This window comes from Cuculus canorus, chromosome 20, assembly GCF_017976375.1.
Source record: "Cuculus canorus isolate bCucCan1 chromosome 20, bCucCan1.pri, whole genome shotgun sequence".
NCBI classification, from domain to species: Eukaryota; Metazoa; Chordata; class Aves; order Cuculiformes; family Cuculidae; genus Cuculus; species Cuculus canorus.
The window spans coordinates 1,173,561-1,198,034 of record NC_071420.1 but is presented as its reverse complement, the minus strand read 5'-3'; the positions used below and the strand labels follow the sequence as shown (position 1 = coordinate 1,198,034).

At 57.4% G+C, this 24,474-nt stretch overlaps 2 protein-coding genes across 16 annotated transcripts in view; one reads left to right on the top strand and one right to left on the bottom strand.

Annotated features, from left to right (window-relative positions):
* The window catches only part of LOC128854193 (uncharacterized), an 8,687-nt gene extending 6,375 nt beyond the window's left edge, over positions 1–2,312 (bottom strand). For 3 of the 7 annotated variants that reach the window (XM_054085312.1, XM_054085311.1, XM_054085310.1), the window contains exon 1: positions 1,174–2,312. In XM_054085312.1, coding sequence (XP_053941287.1) covers positions 1,174–2,285 — 1,112 coding nt within the window. In that variant the 5' untranslated portion in view covers positions 2,286–2,312. Of the gene's footprint in view, positions 1–117; positions 269–685 lie in introns of those variants that run through there. The other 4 variants (XR_008453162.1, XR_008453163.1, XR_008453164.1 and 1 more) reach the window with 2 other exon arrangements.
* CUEDC1 (CUE domain containing 1) lies at positions 261–24,474 on the top strand. Of its 9 annotated transcripts, none has more exons than XM_054085316.1 (13): positions 281–346; positions 8,081–8,256; positions 8,605–8,810; positions 12,687–13,159; positions 13,701–13,828; positions 14,683–14,833; positions 16,452–16,635; positions 17,551–17,634; positions 18,631–18,720; positions 19,792–19,885; positions 20,094–20,152; positions 20,790–20,860; positions 21,058–24,474. In XM_054085316.1, the coding sequence occupies exons 4-12, from the start codon at positions 12,869–12,871 to the stop codon at positions 20,855–20,857; spliced, it is 1,149 nt and encodes a 382-aa protein (XP_053941291.1). In that variant the 5' UTR covers positions 281–346; positions 8,081–8,256; positions 8,605–8,810; positions 12,687–12,868; the 3' UTR covers positions 20,858–20,860; positions 21,058–24,474. The 9 variants fall into 9 exon arrangements, 8 of the variants coding, with proteins under 8 accessions (XP_053941294.1, XP_053941291.1, XP_053941295.1 ...); XM_054085315.1 differs by lacking the exon at positions 281–346 and adding an exon at positions 1,983–2,107; XR_008453166.1 differs by lacking the exon at positions 281–346 and having other exon boundaries at positions 2,333–8,256; positions 21,058–21,595; positions 22,251–24,474.

Genomic DNA, 24,474 nt, shown 5'->3' with positions numbered 1-24,474 from the left:
GCCATCCCACCCGGGTGTCCCAGCACCCCCCTTTCATCTCCTGCCAAACAGAAGCGCAGGGATATCCGAACGGGGGACGGGGCCGGTTGGCCTCGGTGCTCGAAGGTCTTTACCCACCGGGCGGTACGCGGCTGGCCGCGATGCTCTCAGGTCTCTCCCACCCGCAGCTCCGCTCGCTGCCCCTCGGCACGGGGTTGCGGGCTCCCCCCCCCGCTCTCCCCCCGGTTCGCCCCGGCCCCCCCTCGCCCCGCGCCCGGCCCCGCCCGCCGCCCCCGCCCCGCCCGGCGCACGCGGCTCCCGCCCCGCTCCGCGGCCCCGGCCGAGCGCCGCCGCCCCCGCACCGCCGGTAAGGGGGGAGGGGAAGGGGGGGCGGGACGGCACCGGCCGCTCCGTGCGCGGGGAGCGCCGGGCGGCGCCTCCCGGGCTGAGCGAACGGCCCCGGCCCCGGGCGGAGCGCGGGATGGAGCTGGGCCCGGGAGCCGGGCGGGGGGCCGGGGCGGGCTGCGCTCGGGGCAGCCCTTGTGCCGGGCCGGGGGCCGGGCCCCGCTGCTGCCGGTGCAGCCCTTGAGCCGTGCCGGGAGCCCCTCCGCTGCGCCCGGTGCAGCCCTTCTGCCGAGCCGGGAGCCGGGCCGGGAGCCCCTCCGGGAGCCCCTCCGCTGCGCCCCGTGCACCCCGTGTGCCGTACCGGGATCTGTGCCGGGAGCCGGGACGCACTACTCCCGGCGCACCCCTTCTGCCGGGCCCCGCTGCTCCCGCTGCATCGCTCCTGCCGTACCGGGACCCCCATTCCCGCTGGGCCCCGGGAGCGGCTCGGTGCCCGGGAGCGGGGCGGCAGAGCCTGGCAGCGCGGCTCCCCGGACCCCTCCGGCGTGCGGGGTGCCCCGGCGGGGACGGGGCTTTGGTGGGTTCCCCCCAGGACGCCACCCGCTGCCTCTGCGGCCGCTTCGGGGAGCCGTGAGCCCTGTGCCCGCGGGGCCGGAGCTCGGCGGCAGGGCCGGGGGGTCGGGGGGGTCTCCCCGCGCTCCCGGCCGGGTGCGCTGTGCCCCGGCGGGATGGAGGAGGGCTCGGGGGCCGCCTCGCCGTGGGAAGCAGCGCTCTCGGCACCGTCTGTCTCGTCAGGCGGGTCGGGGAGGCTCCTTTTTATTACTTTTTGAAAAAGCAGCAGAGCCGCACCTCCTCCTCGCACCTCCTCCGCTGCTGCCACCGGCGGCGAACGTGGGGGACGGAGACGGGAGGATATCTGCGCGGGAAACCCGCTGTCCCGGGCTGACCTCCGAGGCTGTGACGGGGCCTTCGCTGGAGACCGTGGCTCTCGCCTCTCCCTCCTCCTCGTCCGTCTCTGCCCACAGGGGCTGAAGCAGCATCTGCTCCGCCGCGAAGCTTTTTGTGGTTTTCATACCAGGTTTGCTGTGGAAGCGCCAAGCGGGAGCCCCGTCCGGGGGGCTGTGTGCCTCTCCAGGGGGACACTGACTGGTGCCAACAGTGGGACTAAAGCAAAACCTTCGCCTGTCCTCGCGGCGGAGGAGACCCGGCCCGTCGTGGGCTTGCTGTGCCTCTCTTGGTGCTCCTCTGGCCTTCCCACCGTGGTGTCCGACCACCCCAGCAGTGCTGCTTCCACCGTGGTGAGGACGCGGTCGATGCCGGCAGAGCCGTGCGCGCTGATCGCTGGGTGCCTGCAGCCCTTCCTGGTGCTGGAGCCTCCGACTGCCGAAAGCGCCTCCCTCGAAGATGAGCTGATGGTGCCCATTCTTTTCCCAGCTGCAAAGTTCCAAGGAAAGTTTTGACTTCTTCAGCATTTTATTAAGAGCTTCCAAATTAAAAATCCTGCGCTGACACTGAGCCTTTTCCCCTGGCTCGGATGTGCGGTGCGGCTGCGCGGGCTTTGCTCTCGTGGCAGTGCTGTGGTCCTTCCGAGGGCTGATAAGAGCACATGGGGAGTGAGCAGAGCATCCCGGGGTGATAGTGAGCCCTCGGTACTTATCTGCTTGCGCAAACACCCTCTGTGGTGGCAAAGATAACTGTGCATGCTGCGGACGCTGGCATTCAGAGGAGAACGGCCGGGAGAGGAGCGGGAGAGTGATTTGCACCCCTTGTCTGTGCTCTGAGGGTAAAATCCCGGGAGAGGACCGTGGGGAGTGGGCTGCTGCTGTAACCGTCTGGCTGCGTTCGCTGGCTGGTGTCACAGCGTGCTTGTGGTCAGAGCCGGGAAGCTTTTGAGCGATGTGAGCTAGTGATGATGAAAACTGCGTACCATAAAATATGGAAAGTGCTTGAAAGAATAACATGGAGCCCCTCGCAGTGTGCGAGGTGACAGGTCTCTGTCGTGGCCTGGCTGGGACAGCAGGGTCTCGGTCACTGTGGCGCAGAGGGATGTTGGCTGGAGCCAAACCTGCTTGGTGGTGCTGGGCTTGCAGCAGTGGTTTGGGGACTGGTTTTTCCCAGGCCTTGGTCTCGTTTCCGGCTGGTCTCCTGGTTCCCTGGGGTGAGCGCAGGAGCTGGGCAGGCTCGGCAGCGCGCGAGGTGAGCCGGGAAGGGAGCCTCACGGCGAGGCAGGGAGGTTGGAAAGGGAAAGAAACCCACTCCAGCTGAGTGGAAAGCCATCTGAAAATAACGGGAAATGAGCACAGGGGAAACATCTGGGTTCAGCTCTTGCACTGCTCCTGACAGGCGCAGGGCAGCTGCCACCTCCGGGCGATGGTGGTTGAGACTCGGCTCCTCTGCCGAGCAGACCAGCTGGCAGCGTGTCCCCACCGCTGCTCTGGCAGTGCCAAACTGCCAGTGTCCCATGAGTGTTGGCCACCGGTCAGTCTCTTTGCCTGCCGGGGGTCTCCCCATGTCATCCTGGTGTTGGCGGTGCCGGGGCGCAGGCTGCAGTGCCCCCGGCCGAGGTGCCCCCAGCCACGGCCGCCCCGCTGGCAGCCTTTGATGCGGGTGAGTGGCAGCTCCATTGTGGCCCCTTTGTGCCTCCCTCGGTTCTCGGGGTCCGCACAAAACCTGCCATGGAAACCAAAGCCAGCCGCTGCCCCAGGAAACCCACAGGCGCAATTAGGAAATGCAAATATAAATGCAAATTCCTGTGCTGCCTTCCAGGGCCGGAAAAGTTGTCCCTGGGCCACTGATGTCCCTGGGGTTGCTGATATCCCCAGCTGCAGGGATGGGGAAGGCATCTAGGCAGGCAGCGAGAGCCGGGGTGAGCCGCTTTTGGGGTGCCTTAGTCTCTTCCCTGGCTGCCCCGTGCTTGGTGGCGGGAGGAATGGGGCATCTGGGCCATGCTGAGCCGTTACTCATAGGTGACAATATGACATTGATATTTTTTTCCATCCTCTGGGTTGCCCAGCAACAAACAAACAAACAAGTGTCTTAAAACCTGAATTAAGTGCCTTGCAGGAACCGTCCCCTCCTGCCATGGTTGTGTGTGGCCAGGCTCCGGCATGCCCTCATCGCTGGCGATTCTGCCTGTATCTTCTGGGGTTTGTTTTGGGGAGACGACTGTCTTTCTCACATTCTGTGCTGCTGCGGTGTGTGAGCCTGGCAGAGGGAAGGCAGGCTCACTGGTAAGGACCCTCCTCACCAAAGCACACCAAGAATAGATGGAAAAGGAGATAAAATCCACCCACAAATAACTCCAGGAAGCATAAATGCTTCAGGTCTTCATTTCCAGGTGGCTCTTACGAGCAATGGATGCTCTGGCCCTTCCTTGGGCCCCCAGAGGATGTGCAGAGGTGGAGTGGGGATAATGGCGCTGAAGAGGATGAAGGAGAGAGTAGGGAGGTTTGGGAAGGATGCTGATCTGAGCAATTCCTCTCCCTGGGGGAAAGTGGTAACGTTTTCTTTTCCCATGTGCTGGAGGAACTGCAGCTAGGAGCTGGGGAGATGATGTTGACAGATGGAGAGCATCGTCCACAGCAATAACGTGTGGGGAAGGGCAGATCCTTTGTGCATGGATCGGAGCCCAGTCTAGGGCTGTACTGCTTAAAACCAAGCATTTTATTTTTCTGAGCTGCAGCCCCTAAGTCCTTTCCTATCAGCAGCTGAAGTGGTGCAGGATGTGTGTCCCCATTAGTGGTGCTTTTCCCCCAGCCCCAGTCTGCTTTTATTGCTGGGAAATGAGCTCTGACTCCTGGAAATGGTATTTCTTCCTTCTGCCTGACAGCTTGTCGATCCCTGCCCTTGCTCACTTCCCTGGGGAAGACACACGCACAGAGCTGGGCACGCAAGCACGCCGGCGATGGAGCCTTGCTGCTGTCCTTGGCGAGGAGAGCAGAGCTTGAACGAGGTGGGAAATAGGCAGATCTCCCTCAGAAAATGGAGCGTGGCACACAGTCAGGCTCAAAGCTGATTTTAATATTTGCCTCAGTTATGGAGTCAATTATAAGGGTGAGATTTCTTTGCCACCACACGTTCAGGCAGCGGTTAAATGCCCACGAGAGCAACCTTTGCAGCAGCTGAGGAGCTCTGAGGAGCGCAGAGAGGCACTGCAGACTGCACCTTCACCCTCTGTTGGGCACAGCCCTGCCTACAGCTCCAGGGGCCATCTGCGCAGGATGGGGTGTCAGGAGCCAGCTCATGGGAAGGACCCTGCCGCTGGTCCCCTGCACCTCTGCAGAGCCAAGCGGCGGGGAATGATGGCTCGAGTCCTGGCCAATGGCGACAGGTTGTGTGGGAGCACACACCAGGGCCGTAAGACGGTTGCAGGGGTTTGGAACAGCCTTTGAGGGGGATTCCCGGGCTCCTGGAGCTTGAATTTGTAAAATCCTTGTGGCATTGAGCCTCCCTTGCTGGCAGTTGCCTCAGTCAGGCCAGTGCAAAGCACGGGATGACGATGGGGTTGTACATGAATTAATAACGCAAACTTAAAAATAACAAAACAGAAGTGAGGTGAGATTTTGAAGAACATGACCTGGTTTGGTGGCGGGGCACTGCAAGGGGGTGAAGTGGGCAGCGGGCAGAGCTGCTGCTCAGGGGCTCGGGGCTTCCGTCGCCGCCGCCGAGAAGTGGGGCTGCGCTGGCACGGGAGCAGACTCTGCTGCTGGGCTTGAAAGGAGACTGAGAGCTTGTCTCGGCGTTGGCCTGACTTCAAATCCAGGTTAACATCCTGTATAATTTCTGTATAAAGCCATGGTGTGCTGTGAGGGAGCAGAAGGCGTGGAGCAAACTTGATACTTTGGCTTTTGAGGGCTTTTCTCTCCTCTTTGAGCCCTGTTGTGCTGGGGATGGAGGAGCCTGTTCTTGAGGCTGGCTGGAAACGCTTCTGCAGGAGAGGCCTGTCGTGTTGGCTTTAATTAAATATCTGTCCCTGGTGAGGTGTAGTGTTTCAGGCAGGTTCTCCTCTGCTGAGCAATGTCACTCCGCGCGAGGGAGGACAAAAGAGCAGCACAATTACAGTGTGACGCTGTGTCCCAGGACAACGAGGATACAGCAGTGCCCGAATTGTCAGCTTGGTGCTTTTGCGGGATAGCTTGCATCAGCCATATGGCTTAGTGACTCATAAAAGAAAAAAAACAACAACAACAAACCCAGTTCCTCCATTTGCAACTTAATTAGTCCTTTTCTTCCCCCCAGTCTTGGCTCGCAGTGATCCTGACTTGTAAATGTGGTGCTGAGGGGCGCTGTGGGCTGCGCCGGCTCCTGCCTTTGGCACAGCGGGCTCGTCCTGGATGCTGAAGGATGGATGTTTGTGCCGAGTAGCTGCCATGGACATTGGGCAGGAGCCTTCTCAGTGGCTTGATGCTGTGCGTCGCTGCCGTGCCACGTAGCGAAGGGCTGGGAGGTGGAAGAAGTGAGGAGTCCCACTTGGGAGGGCAGACTGGTGTCTTCTGCTTCACCTCTGCACCCAAAATACCTGCGGGGTGACCCCATGGCCCCCTCGGCTTCCTTGGAGAGGCTCTGCCAGGGCTTCTGCGCCCTTCCTTGAGGGCAGGAGCCACGGGATGAGCAGCTGGCAGGCACCCTGTGCTCGCACACCTGCTCCCCAGGACAGTCAGGTTGTTGTAAAAAAGCAAAACCTCTGGAAGGCGATGGCTTCAGTCGCCTGTGGCTCTCCTGTTTCATGCCAGCGTATTCCTGTCTGCCCATCATCATCATCTCCGTGTTGCTGCGTCTCCCTGTCTTCCCCACATGCTGCCCTCATCCTCTCCTTGGGGACACCTGAAGCTGCCGGCGTGGTGGTGGCTGTGGGGGTTCCCCCACCTCCCAGGGGTGCTTTCACTGTGCACGTGGCACGGCAACCCAGCGCCTTTCCTCCTCGGCTGTGGTTTAGTGCCCCGAGTTAAAGGGTTGCCAGCAGCCCGCGCAGTCATCACCTTTAAATCTTTTTACCAGACCCTAAAGGCTTGGGTCCTGTCCTGGTAAATAATTCACTGTGCCGACAGTGAGAGTTTTACTCGACTAATTTTGTTTCCATAGAAACTCATGTGGTCTCGCTGCTTCACGGAGCCTCGGGTGAATCAATACCTCTTTTTTTCCTTTGCACATGAAGTGATGACCCTTAAACCCTGACGGCAGGAGAGCAGCAGCCGGAGATGCTGGTGTTTGGGCAGCACCTTGGTGCCCGTCCCTGCCCAGTCCGTTCCAGTCCATTCCCAGTGTGTTCTTCCTACGCAAATAGCTGGGGGTGAAGGGGCTGCCTCTGCTCAGACACTTTCTCCATTTTGTCCCCTCCCGTCCTTTAATTTCTTTGACCCTTGACCTAAAATGGCAAATTAGCATTTGTGAATCAGCTGCGCTAATTAGCCAGGGAGCAGAGCTGGCCCTGCCCCCAGCCTGGTTTGCTTTCATCTGCTCCCCGTTAGGTGCTCGCCAACCAAATCTAACTCCAAAATTGCCCAGAGGTGCCTCCCTCCCCAGGGAGAGCCGCACACCTTTGTGTCTGCAGGAATTCTTATTTTCTTTCACTCCCCGCTGCTTCCCAGTGCTTTTGTGCCGAGCAGGGAGCACAAAGCGAGAAGGGATAAGCGGTTAAAGATGGGTTTGGGTGACATATGGTGTGAGGGCTTTGCATGACGGCTGCGTGCGGGGGAAATGCAAGCGGGCACCGGGCTTCCCTCCTGTGAGGGTGAGATGGATGGGTAAACTGAGGCAGGGAGTTTGGCGATGGGCACAGGGCTTTCCTGCAGGATGGAGGCGGCGCTGGCACCCGGACCTTGCTGCTGTCCCGTGCACCTTTATGCCAGGCAGTGCTGTTTCAAACAAGCTCTAAGCTGATTTTTCAGCTGGGGGGTGTGTGTTTTGATGCCTGTGGTGAAAGCTGGAGGGAGAAAGGTCACTGATGTTCAGCCGCCTCGTGGAATAGTCTTATATCGGCTCTCTGCTTTAGGCAACCTCTTGCATCTAATTTATTACGCATTGATACGAGATAGAGTTGGACAGGGATGCAGTTAAACCATACAAAGGGATGCTGGGTTACTTTAATCGCTCACACTTGCTTGACCTATTTTTTTAATCCCTTCCTGGAAACCTTATTTCATGTTTGAATTCCCTCAACTATTTTAGGAATGTCATCCTCCCAAGATCAAATTACCTCCAATGAAACCAGTGCAAGGCAGGCGACTTTTTGATTAAGATCTAGTGCCACCTCATTAATATAGGCTTAGTTTGGAGGGGAGTGGGCTGTAATTCTGGCATGGCAAATGTGTGTGAAAGCCAAGGATTAGTGTGGCGCGATGCTGAAGGGCAGGGAGGTGGCTCTGCCCTTGCTTGGCGGAGAGGGCTGGGGGCATCCCGGTGTGGCCGGCGGTGCCGGGACCCTCTTGCAGCCCTGTGGATCCTGCTGCTTCCCAGCACCGGCGAGGCAAAGGTGGGTGCTCTGGGCGCTGCTCAAGGGGGGAGAGGGGACCCCAGTAGAGCCCGGTCTGGCTTTCGTGCCCTGGCTGCGTGCAGCCCCCCAGGTTTTAGCTGGGTGTCGTCGGTTTATGAGCTGTCTGGGTGCTGCGGAGGGCCGGCATCTGGTCGGTTCACAAAGGGCCCTCATAAATCTGTCGGGAGGATGGCATGGCCGGCCGCAGCTGGGCGAGCAGTGGGTGCCCCGAGGCAGCAGCCGCCGCTACTGCTTCTCATAAAAGCGGTGCCTTTCTGAGTGCAGGTCTGGCCGTGGGCTCCTCAATAAAACCATCAGGTGAGAACATTTGAGCCGTAACACTGACGATGCCCGGAGCTGCGACTGGAATTGCTCCACTGCTCTTGCTGGTCCCCTCCTGCCTGCTTCTCTGGCTTTGAACGCTACCCTTGGAGGCAAGAAGGGACTTTCGTTTTGCAGAGGTATGTGCTGCACAGGTTGTCAAACAGGGCTTACTTCTGCTCTGCTCCCTGATTGCTTTTTACTTTGAAAAGGGCTTAAACCCGGCCATTTTAATATGTGGTAGAAAAAAAAGTATTAAAGGGGATCCTCAGGTGCTTATTTGCTTCTGTGAAAAAGGATTTACTTGCGAGCAGTTTTCCCAGGTTGTGGACTGGGAGGACAGAAAGGGGATGGGGGATTTTGGGGACTGAGAAGGTCCTATCCTGCACATCCTTAGTGTGTGCTCTGCCATTCAGTTTGCTGGTAGAGACTACTGTAATTTTTTTCCTGATTGTTCACTTTTCATCCCAGTTTCAATCCTATTACAGTCACCCCTGCATCCGCTGAGCAGTCACGTCCCGGGACTTCTCATTCCTGTGTTGAGCAGCACCTTTGCAGGCGTCTGGCTGCAGGCAGCGCTCAGCAAATCAGCCCTGGCCAAAGCCATTATTTCTGCTTGAACATCTCTAGTTTTGAGACTTCCTACAAGAGTTTTCTCTCCAGGAGCCGGGACTCTGGCAGGCCTCATCTCCAGGTAATCCCATGTATGGAAATGCCTCCTGCACTTCTGCTCTGCATCTGAGCCGAGTCCTTACAGGCCTGGGCTTGCAGCTGCCACTGAGCGATGGGTGGGTGCCGCTGGGGGAAGGACCGCTCCGTGGTGTCACCCCTGTCCTGGGGCACAGCTCCAGCGTGTTTGCAGGGCTGATGCACAAACACAGCGCGGCAAGGGCAGGGAAAAAGGGCTGGGCTGGTTTAGTGGGGTTTGAGCAATCCCATCTGTTGTCGGAGCTGCAGCAGACACTGGGGAAGGGAATATTTGCGTTTGCACTTGGTGCCAAGGCTCTTCCCTGAGCTGCGAGGGCTGCGAGCGATCAGTCCCAGTGCTTTTACAGCTGTTTGCTCCTCTGTTCAGGCTGCGTTCCTCACAGGGCTGAGCAACTGTTGTTTCCAGCATGATATTACTGGTTTGACCAACCCCTGGGATTATCCAGCTGCTTGTTTGCGCCATTCCTGGATGGCTGACGCCTCCTCTGCGCCTTGCACTGCGCTTGCTCCTGGCTGGAGCAACATCTTGGACCATCCCGGGCCATGGTGAACCCTCATGTGAAAAGTCCATTTCTTCGAGGTATCAAGCGCTCCGCTCCTGGCGCGGGGCGAGAAACAGCTTTGTTAAGGTGGGATGCCGGCCGGCACAGGGCAGCAGGGGCTGTGGGGAGGATGTGCTCCCCGAGGCTGCCTCCACCTTATCTGCTCCCCGATAAGCGTGATGAAGGGTTTCTCTATGGCTGCCAAGATCTTGCTCTTGGCTTAGTCGAGAGGGCATCTGAATTGTGCAAGTCCTTAGCGGCTTGGGTGGGAGAAAAGGCACGGTGCCCCCATGGGCGGGCAGGGGTGAGAGCCCTGCCAGCCCCGCGCTGTGCCAGGGTACCTGGGGGTTTGCAGAGCCCCGACACCAGCCCTCAGCTCGCCCGGGATGTGCCCTTCAGCTCTGGTTGGGATTTGTGGGTGCTCCTGGGGTGCCTGGGGAGCCAACGCATCCAATGCTCAGGCATAAAGCATGAGCTTTGCTGAGCTGCTGTGATGGGACAGAAGCCCCAAGGGTCAGCTTTTTTTTTTGGTGTTATGTTTTTTGAAGCGATGAACTAAGGCAAGAGCTGTGCCCAAGCAGGTGCCAGAGCCTGAGCACATCATGCAGTGAAAAACTGCGTGTGCACCTGAGTCTCCTCATTTCAGTGCTGGTTAAGAGAGGTCAGTGTAACGTCTCCAAGGAAATATGAAAGTCTCGGGGCTGCTGTAACAGCTCCTCTGCTGCTTGCGGTGGTTTTGTCTTGCAGCACGTGTTGCTTTTTGCCCTGTGACTGCAGGTCAGGGTGAGGGGATGCACTGAGGAGTGCCGGCACACAAGAGCATGTGGCCCACCTGGGAGCATCCCATGTGCCCAGGAGCATGCTGTGCCATGCTGGCTGGGCGGCCACTGCACATCCTGTGTTGGCATTTTCTGCGTTAGCTCCCACCCTGGAACGCAGAGCTGCTCAGATGGAAGCTGGTTTGGAAGTGACAACGTGGCAGCCTTTACTGTGGGTTTGATGCTACAGCAGCGCGTCGGGAGGGCCGGTGCTGGCTCAGTGCCTGGCCTCTAGCCTGGTGTAGAGTTGTTACCTGGCACTTTCTCCATGGAGCAGGTCAGCGCCGGGGCAGCTGGGGCCATCGGGTGCGGAGGAGGCTGAGCCGGGGGCTGCTGCTGTGTCCCTGGGTGAGCCAGAAACAGGTACTGCCCGTGCCTTGCGGCTGCTGACCCTGCCAGGATGGGAGGTTTTATCCCATGATGCTGGGTCTGGTGGGGAGCGCAGGGGCAGCGCCGGCTCCACCAGGGCCCCATCTGCCGCCTCGCTGCTCCCCGCAACCTGCGGGATGGGGACATGTGCACCCGGAGCTCGCAGAGCCGTTAAGCTCCTGTGATGGGTGCAACAGAAGGGCAAAGGATTACGCCTGTGTCTGGGTTTGGATAGCTGAATAACAGTGGCTAGGGTCCTTTTTTTGCGGCAGCAGGACACAACTGTTTTAAGGCAGGAAGAAAGTTCGTCAGGCAACAGCTAAAGGAGTCATAACAGCCTAATTCTGCAAATGAGGTGCACAAGGTGAAGGGAAGCCTGGCTCGCACCTGGGCTGGCAGTTGGACACTGGTGTTCTTCTTTCCTTTTTTGGGAAACCCAAAGGGTTTTACTTTTACCGGCATCCCCCCAGCCCCTCATTGACGTCACAGCAATAAGGGCCAGCAATGTGCCAAGCCCCTTCCCCATGCTGGCAGCTGGTGGGGGTCCCGCTGCCCTCCCCACTGCTCACCTGGAGGTGCTGATGTGGGCAAGCAGGAATTTGGAGGATTCCACAAATACAGCTACTGGTTTATCTTTTAAATTAACTCCTGTCGATGCCATGACTTGCATTTCTCTGGATTTTAACTCATGCCAGTTTGCATTTCTCTGGATGAGCAGCAGGACTCTAAAAATGGACTTTAAAAGCTTGTATTTCCAGTATTTTGCTACTTGAGGCTTATGAGCTAGCATGGCATTTCTGAGCTAATGGTTCCCTGCAGAAGTTCTTGTCTTCATGTTTGGACCATGTGTGTGTTTGCAGTGCGTCCTATAGAAGCTGTTCTCTCCTTGATGCCCAGGCTCTTTCCCCATCCTCTTGTAGCAGCCGAATCTTTCAAGGAGCATGTATACTCCGTGAATGTGTTATAAGTCAGTTTAATAAGCAACTAAACCAGCCATGCAATATTGCAATTAAAGTATAATACCAGAAGTGTGAACAATGCCGGCTTTTTGCTATGAATGAATCATGATAGCAGAGGAGGAACTGAGAAGCAGTATTTTATTCATTGACTCCAGCAGATTTATTTGTCTTCAATGAATACAGCTGGGCAGGGCTGTTGGAATTGTTCAAGCGCCGCTCACACAATGCTGCTTTGCTCCTGGAGATCCTGGGGATAGAGAGCGACTGCAGCGATGGAGACTGTTCTCGCCTGAGTGATCTGTTAAATATTTTTTGTTAGCAAGTGGGGAGCAAGCAGGAGGTTCCCAGTGCTTATTTTCTCAGGTTTTGCAAGTGCATTTTGCTCTCAGCGGCCTCTGGAAGCTCCTTGGAGCAGCTCAGGGCTGTGAGCCGGTGCAGCGGCTGAGACTGGGTGAGCACTGGCGATGTGGCTGTCACACAAGGCCACACTACGGGCAGAGGAGAGCCTGGGTGACCTTCAGAGGTGACTGCTCCACTTAATGGCTTTGAATCTGATTATACTGTGTTTCGCTAAGAAATGTGCTTGGCACATTCTTCTGAATTAAATACCACTTTAGGGACAGTTATCTTGAATTCTCTGCCTGCCGCTTAGGAAAAAAAAAAAACTTTGAAAATGATATTATGAATCAAAAGTGTTCCTGAGGTAATTCTGTTTCAACGGTGGAGTTAATCCAGAACTGAATTTGGCCCTGCATTTCCAAATGAGAAGCAGTAGCTGTATAATCTGTTTATGGTTTTAAAGTGAATGTTAATCTTGGATTTGGTGGCTTTTCCCAGGGGTCGATTTGCCGTGCTGCAGAGTATTTTAGCCCCCTGCTCTGAAACTCTCTGAGCCGAGTCCATTTTTAACTTTAAAGAGCGATTTTACTGTGTTTATAAATACATGTCAAACCTGAAAATGTTTAATCTGGGGAGCCCTTGGTGATGGAAGTAATGCCGTTTTTCTTACCTTGTATTTTGTTTGTACAGCATCTGGCACAGCACATCCAAGCGCCAGCATGTCAGTCCCGCGGTGGGGACACAGTTGGATGGGTTGAATTGAATCCAATATCCCCCGCTGAGATGGGGACCTTGCGGTACCTGTGGGTGACGTTCTCCCCTCTCCTGTCTGCAGGTGGGAGGATGCTGCAGCGCGCCGGGGGCTGACAGGCGGTGCTGCTGGCTGTGGGGAGCGGGACCCCTGCTGCCTGCCCATGCCCCCCACCAGCTGCCGGGGCAGTGCCCCGTGACAAGCAGGGGCAGGCGCCCGCTTCGCCGCAGCCAGGACCGCAGTCGCTGTGTCCCGGCCATCCCACCATGACAAGCCTCTTCCGTCGGAGCAGCAGCAATGGCAGTTCGCGCAGCGGCTCCTCCGCCCAGGAGCTCAACAACAGCCGCCCTGCCAGGCAGGTCCGACGGCTGGAGTTCAACCAGGCCATGGAGGACTTCAAGACCATGTTCCCCAACATGGACTACGACATCATCGAGTGCGTCTTGAGGGCCAACAATGGTGCTGTGGATGCCACCATCGACCAGCTTCTGCAGATGAACCTGGACAGCAGCGGCTGTGACGACAGTTCAGACTCGGAGGACAGCATCCCCCCTGAGGTAAACCCTGCCAGTGGTCTCCAGCGCGCGGCTGTGGGTGAGGGTCTCCTGCCTGGGCTCCCGGCTGCCCCAGCTGGCTCATGGCAAACAGACAACTCAATCTCATCCTGCCTCGTTTCTGCCTGGGCGTGGTGCTCTTTGGATGCCGCAGGCGGGCAGGGATTTCAGTGCTTGATTTGGCTTATCTGGAGCACACGGCCTGTCTGGTTTATCACGGATAGTGCTTGAGGCTTAAGCTAAAGTCCTCTTCTCCCACCCCAAAATCCAACGGAGATCCTTCTACTGCTGTCAGAGGGCCCCCAAGAGCTGTGTGCACCCAGGCACAGGCTCACCCACCCACCTAAAATGCAGTGCCTTGTACCTCAAGAGCAGCACCTCCAAACTCCAAAAGACCCCCAGTGCAGGGGGACAGATGCTGCCCCCATCCTCTCTGTGGCGACATTCAGACAGTCCCATCCCCATTTTGCTGCCATGTGTAGGGGTCCAGCCTGACAAGGAGCATTCCCCCAGCTCACCTTCACGCTGTCGTCTTGCCCTGCAGATCTTGGAGCGGACCCTGGAGCCAGACAGCTCAGACGAGGAGCCCCCTCCTGTCTACTCCCCTCCTGCCTATGAGAGCCAGGCATTCGGCAGCCGTTACCCCCGCGCACCACCCACCCCGCCGCCCAGGTGAGCCCCAGCCCTGTGCCTTCAGCCCATGGCAGCCAGTGAAGCACTGGCACCCAGAGGGCCGTGCTGCGCATTAGCTGGGCCCGGAGAGGGGCATCTGGCGTCAGTTTGTTAGGGCTGGGTGGGACGAAGCCAAGGGAGATGAGCGAAGCTCACAGCTGGCTAAAAAATCCCTGCGAGGCCCTAAAATGTGAACAGCTGAGGGGCCCCGAAAGCTGCTTCAGCAGTGTGTGGAATGGCAAAAATCAGCTACCTGGGGCGGGGAGCACTCACCTCTGCTTAAAACCAGCAGGTGCTGTGTGGCCAGGGCTGTTGGCCCTGATGGCCTCGAGTCAGTTTGACTTGCTGCCGCCGCTTTGACAAGTACCAGGGTGTCTGGCCTTGCAGGGTGCTGTCCCCTGGCTGTCCCCTGGCTGTGCCACCTCAGCTGGAAGCTTGGGGCCTGCAGGAAAGCAAGCACCAGTGCCCTGACGCTGATGTGCCGGCTACCTTGGAGGAGGGTGGCTGTGCAGGCTGGGTGTGACATCTGGTGAGAGATGTTCATCAGCTCCATAAGCAAAATCCCACAGTTTTAGGGCTCCCATAGGGCTGTTTTCTGGGATTTTGAGCAAAATGGGGAGGAGGAGGGAAATCCAGCCTGCACAGCTGCAGGGCAAGGCTTGAAAAGTAGGTCCCAAAGATTCTAAACTGGCTAGGAAAGCCTTTCTGTCTCCAGACTAATGCTGTGGGTCTGGGAGGTGTGCTGTGGTTTCTTGCTCCCCAGGACCTCCAGCAGAGCTGGATGAGGGACTGCTGTGCTGGGCCCTGTGCCCCACTGCTGCAGCACACATCAGGGGGTTTCCCCCTCGCCAAAGGTGCTATCTGTGCTTGCCCCGCAGGACAGACATGCCAACACCCGGCAGCACTCCAGCGCCTGGCCGCTACAGAAATTGGAACCCACCGCTCCTGGGCAACCTCCCTGAGGACTTCCTCCGCATCCTGCCCCAGCAGACCACTGGCACACAGGTGAGGCTTGCCGCCCGTTCCAGCCCACACCCCGGCTCCACAGGACAGCGTGGAGCACCAAAACTGGTCCTCTGCCCCTTGAGCTTGGAGTGCCTGTGCTCTGAAAGCTCACAGTGCCAGGCACAGACTAAATTGAAAGTTTTGAAGCACTTCTTGCTATTCAAGGTGAAACTGAAGCAAGCAAAGTGTGAAGGGTCTGGGACAACCCTCTGCAGTGGGACAGCTCTACGCAGCCAGTTCTCCATGGGGACAGCTCTCCACGGGGACCCCCAAACCCTAACCTGAACCCTAACACTCCTCACAGAAAGTTGTCTGCTGCTGAGAGTTGGCCATGAGTTATCCCGTTCTCGGGTGTGAAAGGGGTGACTTCCAGTGAGGCTGTGACACTTTTTTTTCCTGCATTAGCCCGTCTGCTACTGCCAGAAATACTGCTTCCACCTAGTATTTTAAATTATTTGAAAATCTAACCTACTACTTCGCTGAGAAGCAGAAGGGTGTAGGAAGAGCAGTGCTGCCAGGGTGCTTGGGGGTTGGTGCAGTGCGACTTGGGTGGAAAGCCTAATGCAAACCGGAGGATCCTTCGCTAACACAGGAGCCAGCCTGCAAATGGGGCTAGCTCGCTTTTGGGACAGCGAGGGGCTGGGGGTTGCTGCAGGCACCCTGCCTTTCTTGTGCATCTGCTTCTCTATCCCTTTTTAGCTCCAAAGGCAGCCTGCCACGTTTTCATAAATGATTGCCCTGGAAGTTGAGCTTCGCAGGCTATATTACCTTTCTGGGAATAAGAACGTGCCAATTCATTTGGGCTCAGGGGGAGGAGAGGAGCAGCTGCCCTTTTCTTTCCTCGGTAATTGTGTGCTTTTTCTTTTTATGGCGCTCTGAGAGCAGCTACAAATCAGATAAATATTGTAGGTGAGGATGAGGTTGCAGCTGTATAGCCTGGCTCTGCTGCTCCCCAGGTATGACTGCACCGGCATCCGGGGGGGCTACTTGAGCTGCCTCACACAGGGATGTTTGTCAGCAGGAAATTGCAATCTCTTCTTATAATAAAAGCACCAGCGCAGGCTAAGATCCTTATTCCCTGCCTCTGCACCAGGTCCTGCCTTGGCTCAACTGCGTGGTTTAAAGTTAAAAATCTTCATAAGCCTATGCTCTGCAAAGGAGCGATTCTAGAGGCACCGTTTCCTCCTCATGCCACACTGACCAGAGGCTGAGGGGTCCCTGTTCCCATGAGGGATGTCCGTCCCCTCCTGCCTCTGCTACATCTCCGTTCCCGCTGGGCAGAGGTGGTGGTGTCCCATGCCATGTTGTCCGCTTTGCAGCAGCACCATGCCCAGCCCGGCCCGGGGGACGGTGCCCTGGGCTGTTGGGCAATGGGTGCAGGAGAGAGGGACCCCACGGGGGAGCGGCAGACGATGGTTGCTGGGACTGGGGGTGCATAGAATCGTAGAATCACTAGGCTGGAAAAGACCTCTTGGATCATCGAGTCCAACCATATGCAGCAGCATAATGGAGCAGCAAAAGGCTGAGCTCAGCCTGAGGTGCTGCTGCAGGGAGATCCTGCCCATGCCGGTGCGCTGAGACCACCGACCAACCTCTGCCGTGTTTGCCTCCTGCGCAGGGCTCCCACAGCTGCCGGCACCCCGTGCCGCGGGGGCTTGCCCCACGGGGCCAAGGCTCTCTGGAGCAGGAGCGGAGGTGGAAGCAGTACCTGGAGGATGAGCGGATCGCACTCTTCCTGCAGAACGAAGAGTTCATGAAGGAGCTGCAGAGGAACCGAGATTTCCTCCTCGCCCTGGAGAGAGGTGAGACGTGCCTTCAGAAATCTCTGCCTCTGCTGTTTGTACGTGTGTCTGCCCCTGTGAGGCTGGCAGCATTGCCCTGCCTGTGGCTCATGGCATTGTGGCTCATGCCAAAGCAGAGACAGCACAGGATGTGGTTAGGCTGGTGGCAGGTGGTCTGACCCGCTGACACTGGGCAGTGGGTTGCTCTCCAGGCTCCTGCGTCTGGTGCTCAGCTGCCTGCCACCCTCTCAGCAGCATGTCTGGTGAAGCCGAGCAAAATCTGTAGCAAGGAGCCTCAGAAATGCCCTCCGAGCCCTCAGTGTAACCTCCCCAGCTGTATGCCCTCCCCAGTTGCTGACAGGGCTTGAACTGGAGAGTAGTTTTGCTGTGATGGCTCCATCTCTGTCACCATGCTCCTTCCTGGCAAGCTGGCAGCCATCTGTTCACATGGCCTCATGGGGAAGCCTCAGGGATGTCAGTGGTTTTGCTGCTGCTGAGCAAAGAGACACCCTTCTCCTCCCTCACGCTGCCACCAGCTCTGAGACCCCTGGCCACAGGGCCATCTTCTTTAGAGGTCGTCTTGGTGATTTGCAGGGTCCTGGCAGCACCCTCTCTGCAGGGCTTGCCGCTGGCTGCCACAGCTGGAAAACCACCGGCACACTTGTGGCGTGCTTGCAGTTCCTCTGTGGCAGGGAAAGCAGCGCTCCCACCTGCTGCTGTGGGCTCCCACCGAAGCGCTTGTGGTTGCCGTGCTGAAGCAAAGGGCTTTCCTGCGGTGGTTGAGCTGCTGTGGGATGCTGGGAAGCCTGAGCCCCCTCCCTTGCCATCAGCCTGTCCTTCCACAGCTGTGGGGGCCACGAGAGGAGAGGGGAATGAAGCCACATGCGCTGCCTCGGGGGTCTGATCGAGCAGGGCGCCGGGCTTTTTGTTTTTCAGATCGATTGAAATATGAGTCAAAAAAATCCAAGTCAACCAGCGTTGCTGTCAGCAATGACTTTGGTTTCTCCTCCATATTATCAGGTAACTGTCAAGATGCATGTGAGCATCACCTCTCAGCAGCAGGATGCCCCGCAGCTCCGGTGCTCCCAGCAAAGGAAGCTGCCTGGTCCCTCTCCAAAGGAGGAACCCCACAGCTCGCAGGAGAGGGGCTGGTGGGTGATGCGGGTGGGCACTGCTGGTCTTCCTGCCCTCCCCACATGGAGGGGCTCCTGTGTCCTGACTCTGTCCCTCCCTGTGGGTGGGAGCTGGTATCCAGTTCCCAGGGGAGACAAAGCCCTCACTTGTCTTGACCAGAGCAGAGGATTGTGCCTGGGAGGCATAATGACTGTTCCCGGGTAATCCTGATTAACCTTGGCAAGCGGAGCAGCTGCCCGGGTCAGAATTAGACCTGGTGTCTGTCGATGTCCTGCTGTGGGGGCAGGCCAGGCACGGTGGTGTGGCGGAGCTCTGGCTGGGTGCACAGCGCCGCGGGAGTACCCAGACCTGGGGAAGGGGCATAGGCTGAGGAGACAGGGACAGGGACGTGGCTGTTGGGGTTCCTGGTACAACTGATGGCATCGCCTGGATGCCTGAACTGCTCCTGATCCGCTGGCCTTGCCCTCCTGAGAACTGAGCACGGGCATGATCTAATACCAATTAGTGCCTGGGGTAATTTGGGGTGCTGTCCCCGGAGCAGCACAGAGGGAGGCTGCCTGCTCTGCAGCAGACTGAGCTGCTTCTTGTCCCACATCTGCTCGCAGGTGGCTCGAGGTGAGTCTGTGCTGGCAGCCCCGCAGCACTGAGGGAGTGCTGCAAGCTGAGGTCTCTGCACCCACGGTCTCGAGGGTTATATCTGCAGAGGGTTCTCGTTGGAGCCAGCCCCAGCCTGCTGGTGCCCTTGTCCTGCCTGCTCTTGCTCAGCTCTGCTTCTGGCAGGGCTGTGCTCTGCTAGCGCTGGAACTGGGCCATTGAAATCATTTGTCTCGAGCCTCCCTTTGCCGCGCACGCACTCCCAGTGACCAGATGTTTGCCTTCCAGGTGACGTAGCTCCCTCTGTAACCAGTGAGGCCGGTGGTGCCGTGTCTGATGATGCCTTATTCAGAGACAAATTGAAGCACATGGGAAAATGTGAGTTGTTTTGCAGCCTCTGTCTTGGCAGTGGGACGCCTCCGAGGGCTGGAGGAGAGGTGGGAGTGGGGTGGGCAGAGGAAGAGCTGGCAGCGTTGCCTGGCACTCGGCCAAGCGCTGCCGTGCTCCCCACTCACACAGTGTGTCTGCTCTGCACGCGTGTGCCTGTGCGTGCATGTCAGCGGGTACACGCCTGCCTGCCGGCACGTGTGCATGGGGGATTCTTGTCGCCTCTCCTGGCAGCTGGGCACATGCATCCCCGTTCCCCCGGGAGTCACACGGAGGGCTGGCACACTGGCACGTAGGGCACAGGCCATTGCACGCTGCGGTGGTGCCTTGGGCTAAGGGCGGTGCTCAGCCCTCGCAGTGGCACTTTGTGGTTGAGTTTCCAGTTATGCTTTACAGTCTTGGGCTGCTGCATCTCCGCTCGGCCGTGCTCTCCTCTGGGTCCTCACCAGTGGCAGGGAGCTCCTGTGCTGCACGCCAGGGCTGGTGCCAGCACAGCGGACAGGAGATGGAGACGTGGGTCCTCATATCTCAGCTCTGCCCTGCTTGTCTGTCCCTGGTGTGCGTGTGGGTTGCAGCATGAGTCACAGATGCCAGTGGTTTTGGGGAATAGAGGAATTTCTGAGCAGGGTTTGTGTGAATCCTAGAAAAGCAAACAGAGGGTTTGCTGTCACTCTCCCTTTTCCTTTCCTCTTAGCAAGACGCAGCCTGCTTTTCCCATCACAAAATAGACCGAGGTCTTTGGGCAGCTTGAGTCAGACTGCAGCCAGCTGAGACGCTGGTGTGGGTCAGTCGCGGGTAGGGAAGGGCACAAAAATCCCAGTGAAAGGGTGAAAACATCAGCACATCCCGCCAGAGACCAGCCTGTCCCTGTTGGTTGCAGAACCCAACTCTCCGAGCCTGGCAGCCTTGTGTGGCCCCAGTGTTTCCAGGCAAACCCAGGGTATTGCTGTTGGGCATTGGGTGGCTCTCACACCGCTGTTCCTGGCTGTCTCCTCCTCATCGTCCACGGCAGCTTTGGGAACGGTTTTGGGGAAAGACGCTCACTCGGTTGTTTCCTTCCAGCCACACGCAAGAAGCTGTTTGAACTTGCCAGAGCCTTCTCCGAGAAGACAAAGATGAGGAAATCAAAAAGAAAACACTTGTTGAAGCACCAAGTGTATCCTAAAAGGGGCTGGGGAGCTGCAAGAGGGGTGCAGGGCTGTCGGAGCAGCCTCGCTTGGTGCTCACAGGGACGCCCCAAGGCCATGGTCTGGCCAGAGCCTCCTGGCTGCCTCTTGTGGCTGGGCCGTGGGCTGGGAAGGGCATCTGTGGTACCACAGCCACGTCCCGGCCCCACAAGTGATTTTCCTTAGTGGAGGGCTCAGGCTGGGGACGGCAGCTTCCACGGCAAATCTTCTCGATGATGTTGAAGGACATTCATGCGGTAAGAATGGCTTGCTGTGCCACGTTCTCATGTGCATGCTGTGCTCTGCATGGTGAGCTGGGGTCCCGTAGTGCCTGGTCCCATCCTGCACCACTGCTGGAGATGGCTCCCATCAGGTCCGTGCCGGGGCACGGTCACTCGTGCAGTGGACTCACTGCAGCTCACTGCTCTCCCGTGAGCATGTGCCTGCTGGGGTGACCAAGGGTGGGTGTCTCCTCCTCTGGGGAGCCTTAGGGGCTTGCAGCTGTGATGTGCAACCTTGCAGGGTGTGTAGTGTGGGGTCGGGGCACAGTCCTGGCAAAGCTGTCATGAGCCAGGTTTGCCCAGAGATGGGTCTTGGCAGTGGGTTTTGTGCCAGCCCAGACCACCCTGGCGCTGGCTGAGGTGCAACTGCATGGCAGAAATGCCCCTGTGGACCAAAACCTCCTTCCAGTGTTCTCAGGCCTGTTCTGGCTGCGTTCCCACGTCCCAGTCCCTCGACTATGTCTGGGCAAGGAAATCCCTGCTCCAGGGCAGGGGCTGGGCTGCCTCCCCGCTGGGGCAGCGTGCTGGAGCTGGGACTGCGTCCTGGTGACCGGTGTCCTGGCGTGGAAGCGGCTGCAGCCCCCAATAACCCCCGCCTGCCTCTGCCTTTCAGATGAAGACTTCCAAGTACGGAGGCAGCAGCTCCGGGAGGAGGAGGAGACGCCGAAGGAAGGGCAGTAAATGGTGAGAGGCACCTGAGGTTGAATGCTTCCTGTTGAGCGTGCGAATGGCCCTGTCCATCTGTCCGTCCTGGCTGGAGGGGGGAGCGGGTTATGTCCGGAGGTGCCCAGGTGGGGTCAAGCCTCATTGGTGGCTGTGGGCGCTGCAGCTGGGGCTGAGCATGTGCCCTTTTCCTTCCTTCCCCTTCTCCTCCCCTCCAGGTCCCAGCGCTCGGTTTTATTGCTGGCACAGGACGTGCACAAGGCTTCATAAGAAGATGGCTGAAAAAGGAAAAAAAAACACCCAACAAATAACCCAGTTTTTTGGCTGTTCCCCCTCTGCTGTTGTACTCATCTGAAGTACAAGTATTGAAGTGAGGCACAATGTTTTCTTACCAGTGGTTTGAAAGCAACTTCTATCTAGCAGATCAGCCAAAAAGGAAAAAAAAAGGAGAAAAAAAAAAAAAAAAAGCCAGCAGCTGCTGCGGAGGAGCCCGTGGAGCTCTGGCTTGGCAGGAGCAGTGTCCCGCCTGCTCCCTCGGCCTGAGCGGCGTCACAGGAGCAATGGAAATCAGTTGTACTAACGAAGATGCATTCACATGTGGGATCTGCTTGGCCGGAGCACTCCTGAACATATCTCTGTAGCGATCTGATGTAACTTTACTCTGCGCACACACAGGAAAACAAAAACACGTGAGAAAGAGAGCCTAACAGCTGTTGTCTACTGTTGCTAGGAGTAACGAGCAGAGATTCAGATCAGGTAATAGTTAAATAATATAAATTGTTTATAAAAGGAAAGGCCTTCTTTTCCTAGGCGTTTCACTTTGAATTAAACCTTTGCCTTCGGCATTGCTAAAACTGCCTTGAAGTATGGACGCTTTGTGCTGCTGCGGGGCAGCACCATGGGCTGGATTTGGCATCCGTTGAACCCTCGCTGCTGAAGCCGGACACGTCGCGCTGGGTGTGGCGTGCGGCCGGTGGTGCCGCTGCTGGGCAGGGCGCTCAGCAGCTCCAGGGATGTCCCCCGACCTGAGCTAAAATGCAAAGCTCGAGTTGAGGAGTTTGCAGCTGAGGCCAGTGGAGGAGTTTTCGGCATGGAGAGTTTGCACCAGGGCTTGTGAGCGCTGCTGGGTTTGGTGTGGGGTCAGAGCTGGCCTGGCGGCCGGAGCAGAGCACCCTTCCTCGTGCTCACTTGCGGGGTCCATTTCACTGGGGAGCACAGTGGGGGGCTGGGGGGCTGGCAGGCAGAGCTTGAATCATTGCAGCTTTCGGAGATGCTGTCAGGCTAAAAATAATTACGTAAACAAATTCCTTCCCTCTGTAAGTAATGAATGATGAGCGTAAAATCAGAAACCGCTCCCGCCAGCACATTTTCTTCTCCTTTATCGGCATAATCTGTTTACTGCTAAATACAGGAGGTGGCTATAGACGTGCCTGTTTCACTTTCTGGCTCCTGCAAACCAGCACAAATGTTGCAAGATCGGAGCTGCGAAGGCGGCAGACGCAAGAACCCCAGCCATCAAACACACACGCAACTGTTTTCCCTGCCTCTCCGCGGGGTTTGGTAACAAAAGCCCACACTGCAGGCGCTGGCTCCCGACAGGCTCCTTTTCAATCCCGCCTGGAGCCCGCATGCCTTTGAAGCGGACGCCAAGATGTCTTTCCCGACAAGCGGTGCGGCCGGTGCACCTGTTGAGCGCTGCTGCTGTCACCCCCGCGGTGGGGATCGGTGGGGACCCATGGTCTTTGCCCCCTCCGTGGTCCATGGACTGAGGCTGCTTTGAGGTATCTGGGGCTGCAGGGTGTGGGTAGTGCCCCGTTAGCGGAAATGAAGCACTCCCTGCAGAACCTGGGCTCTGCAAAAACCCAGCATGCGGAGGGCAAGGAAGCATCTCAGGACTCCAGCAAGCTTTGCTTCCCTAAAATCAAAGCAGCAGAAGACCCACCGCACCGAGCTGATCCCAGTATTGGTGTCGGCTCCTTCTCTTTTGAAGGAGGGAGAGAAGAACATCCTTTGAGGCATGGCAGCCCAGACAATGCCTTAGAGCCTTCCCAAGCCACGCTGGAAGGTGGGCTCCCAGCCCACTCTGTTCCCAGAGGTGCCCGAGAGGCACAGTGCTCTTTGCTCTGGGCTGCTCTGCACCGTGTGAGGGAAGATGGGCATCTGGAATGGTGTGTCCCCCTACCTGGCTCAGGGCACCAGTGTGGCTGTGGGTGCAAGTGTGAAGCTGGGACTGGGAACAGAAAGTCTTTTGTCTCTAGGTAGGATTTTTATCCCAGCCTGAGACTACTGGAGGGAGAGGAGGGGCTCCCTTCCTACCCTCTGCTGGCTCTGGGGTCTGAAGGAGGCTGCCGTCACCCCCTTCCAGTCCAAAGCAGCTCTCTGCATATTTGGAAGGAACCCAAGCTTGGAAGCAGATCAGCTTGTCAATGTTCCAGCGCCTCTTAGCTACCGAGGGCTTAACTTTCAGCAAAGTTTCCATGAACGCAGGAAGCACCAACAGGCAGCTGGGCAGGCGCTCAGGCTCTTGCGGGAAGGAAATACTGGCTCTCCCAGCCGAGGAGGTTGTTACTGGAGGACTGGTCTGGTGTGCAGGGAGGAGAGGCAGCAAAGCACTTGTGCCTGGGTGGTTGCAGCGCGCCTTCCCCACTGCGAAGCCCTTGGAGAGCTTGCTGCATTCCTCATCCTTTCTGCTTTGTGCTGTGATTGTGGAGGATCACGTTGAGCTCTCTCTGGCAGTCTGTAGCGCTGGGAAAGCCACGTTTCGCATCACGTCACTCCTGCCTGAACTGCTGGTTTCAACAGCAGCAAGTGGCGCAGTGGTAAATGCTGCTGTTCCTGCTCTCCACTGGCTGCTCATTAGTCAACACATCGCCTCTGAGTTGTCTTTTTAACCCAGCTGTAGTTTGCCAGGGGCGAGGAGCCTGGAGGCAGCAGGCTGCCTCTGCTTTTGCTTTGGGCTCGTCAGGCCAAGCAGCATCGCTGCGGTGTCGGGCATCCTCTGCTCCCTGCGATGCTCCCGGGACTGGGAACCAGGGGCCACAGGGGGGGACGGGTGTCCCTGTGCAGCTCTGCTCGCTGCACACAGAGGGTGTGGATCCCACCGCCTCGCTGGCTCTGGCTGCCCTGCCGGCAAAGGTTGGGTGTGGGGCGGGTCCAGCGACACGTGCTCACCACGAAGGGTCCTGCGCCCAAAGTGGGCACCGCACGCAGGGCTGGCAGCGAGCGCTGTGTGGGCGCTTGGGAATGTCTCTGCTAACACGATCTAACAACTTGCCCTTAAATAGCCTAGGCTAGGCAAAGCCTCTCGAAATGATGTCACTCTGGAGCTGTTTCAAAATATCTCGGAGGCACAAAGCATCATTTTAATGGAGGATGAAGAGTGATTATTTTTATGTCCTTTAAAGAAAGAATAAAATCAGGTCTGGTGAGTAGAAAGGCCACCGAAACTGGCTTGGAAGCCAAAACACGTTTCTTACATGACAATGTATAATTCTCAGTGATGTTTGTATCACTTCTATACAAAATGGTTCAAAACAATCTGTAATGTTTGTGAGTGTTGCTATTTTAGAATTTATTTCCATAAGTGATTTTTTTTCTTAAAGATGTTTAATAGTAATTCATATAATAAAGTCCTG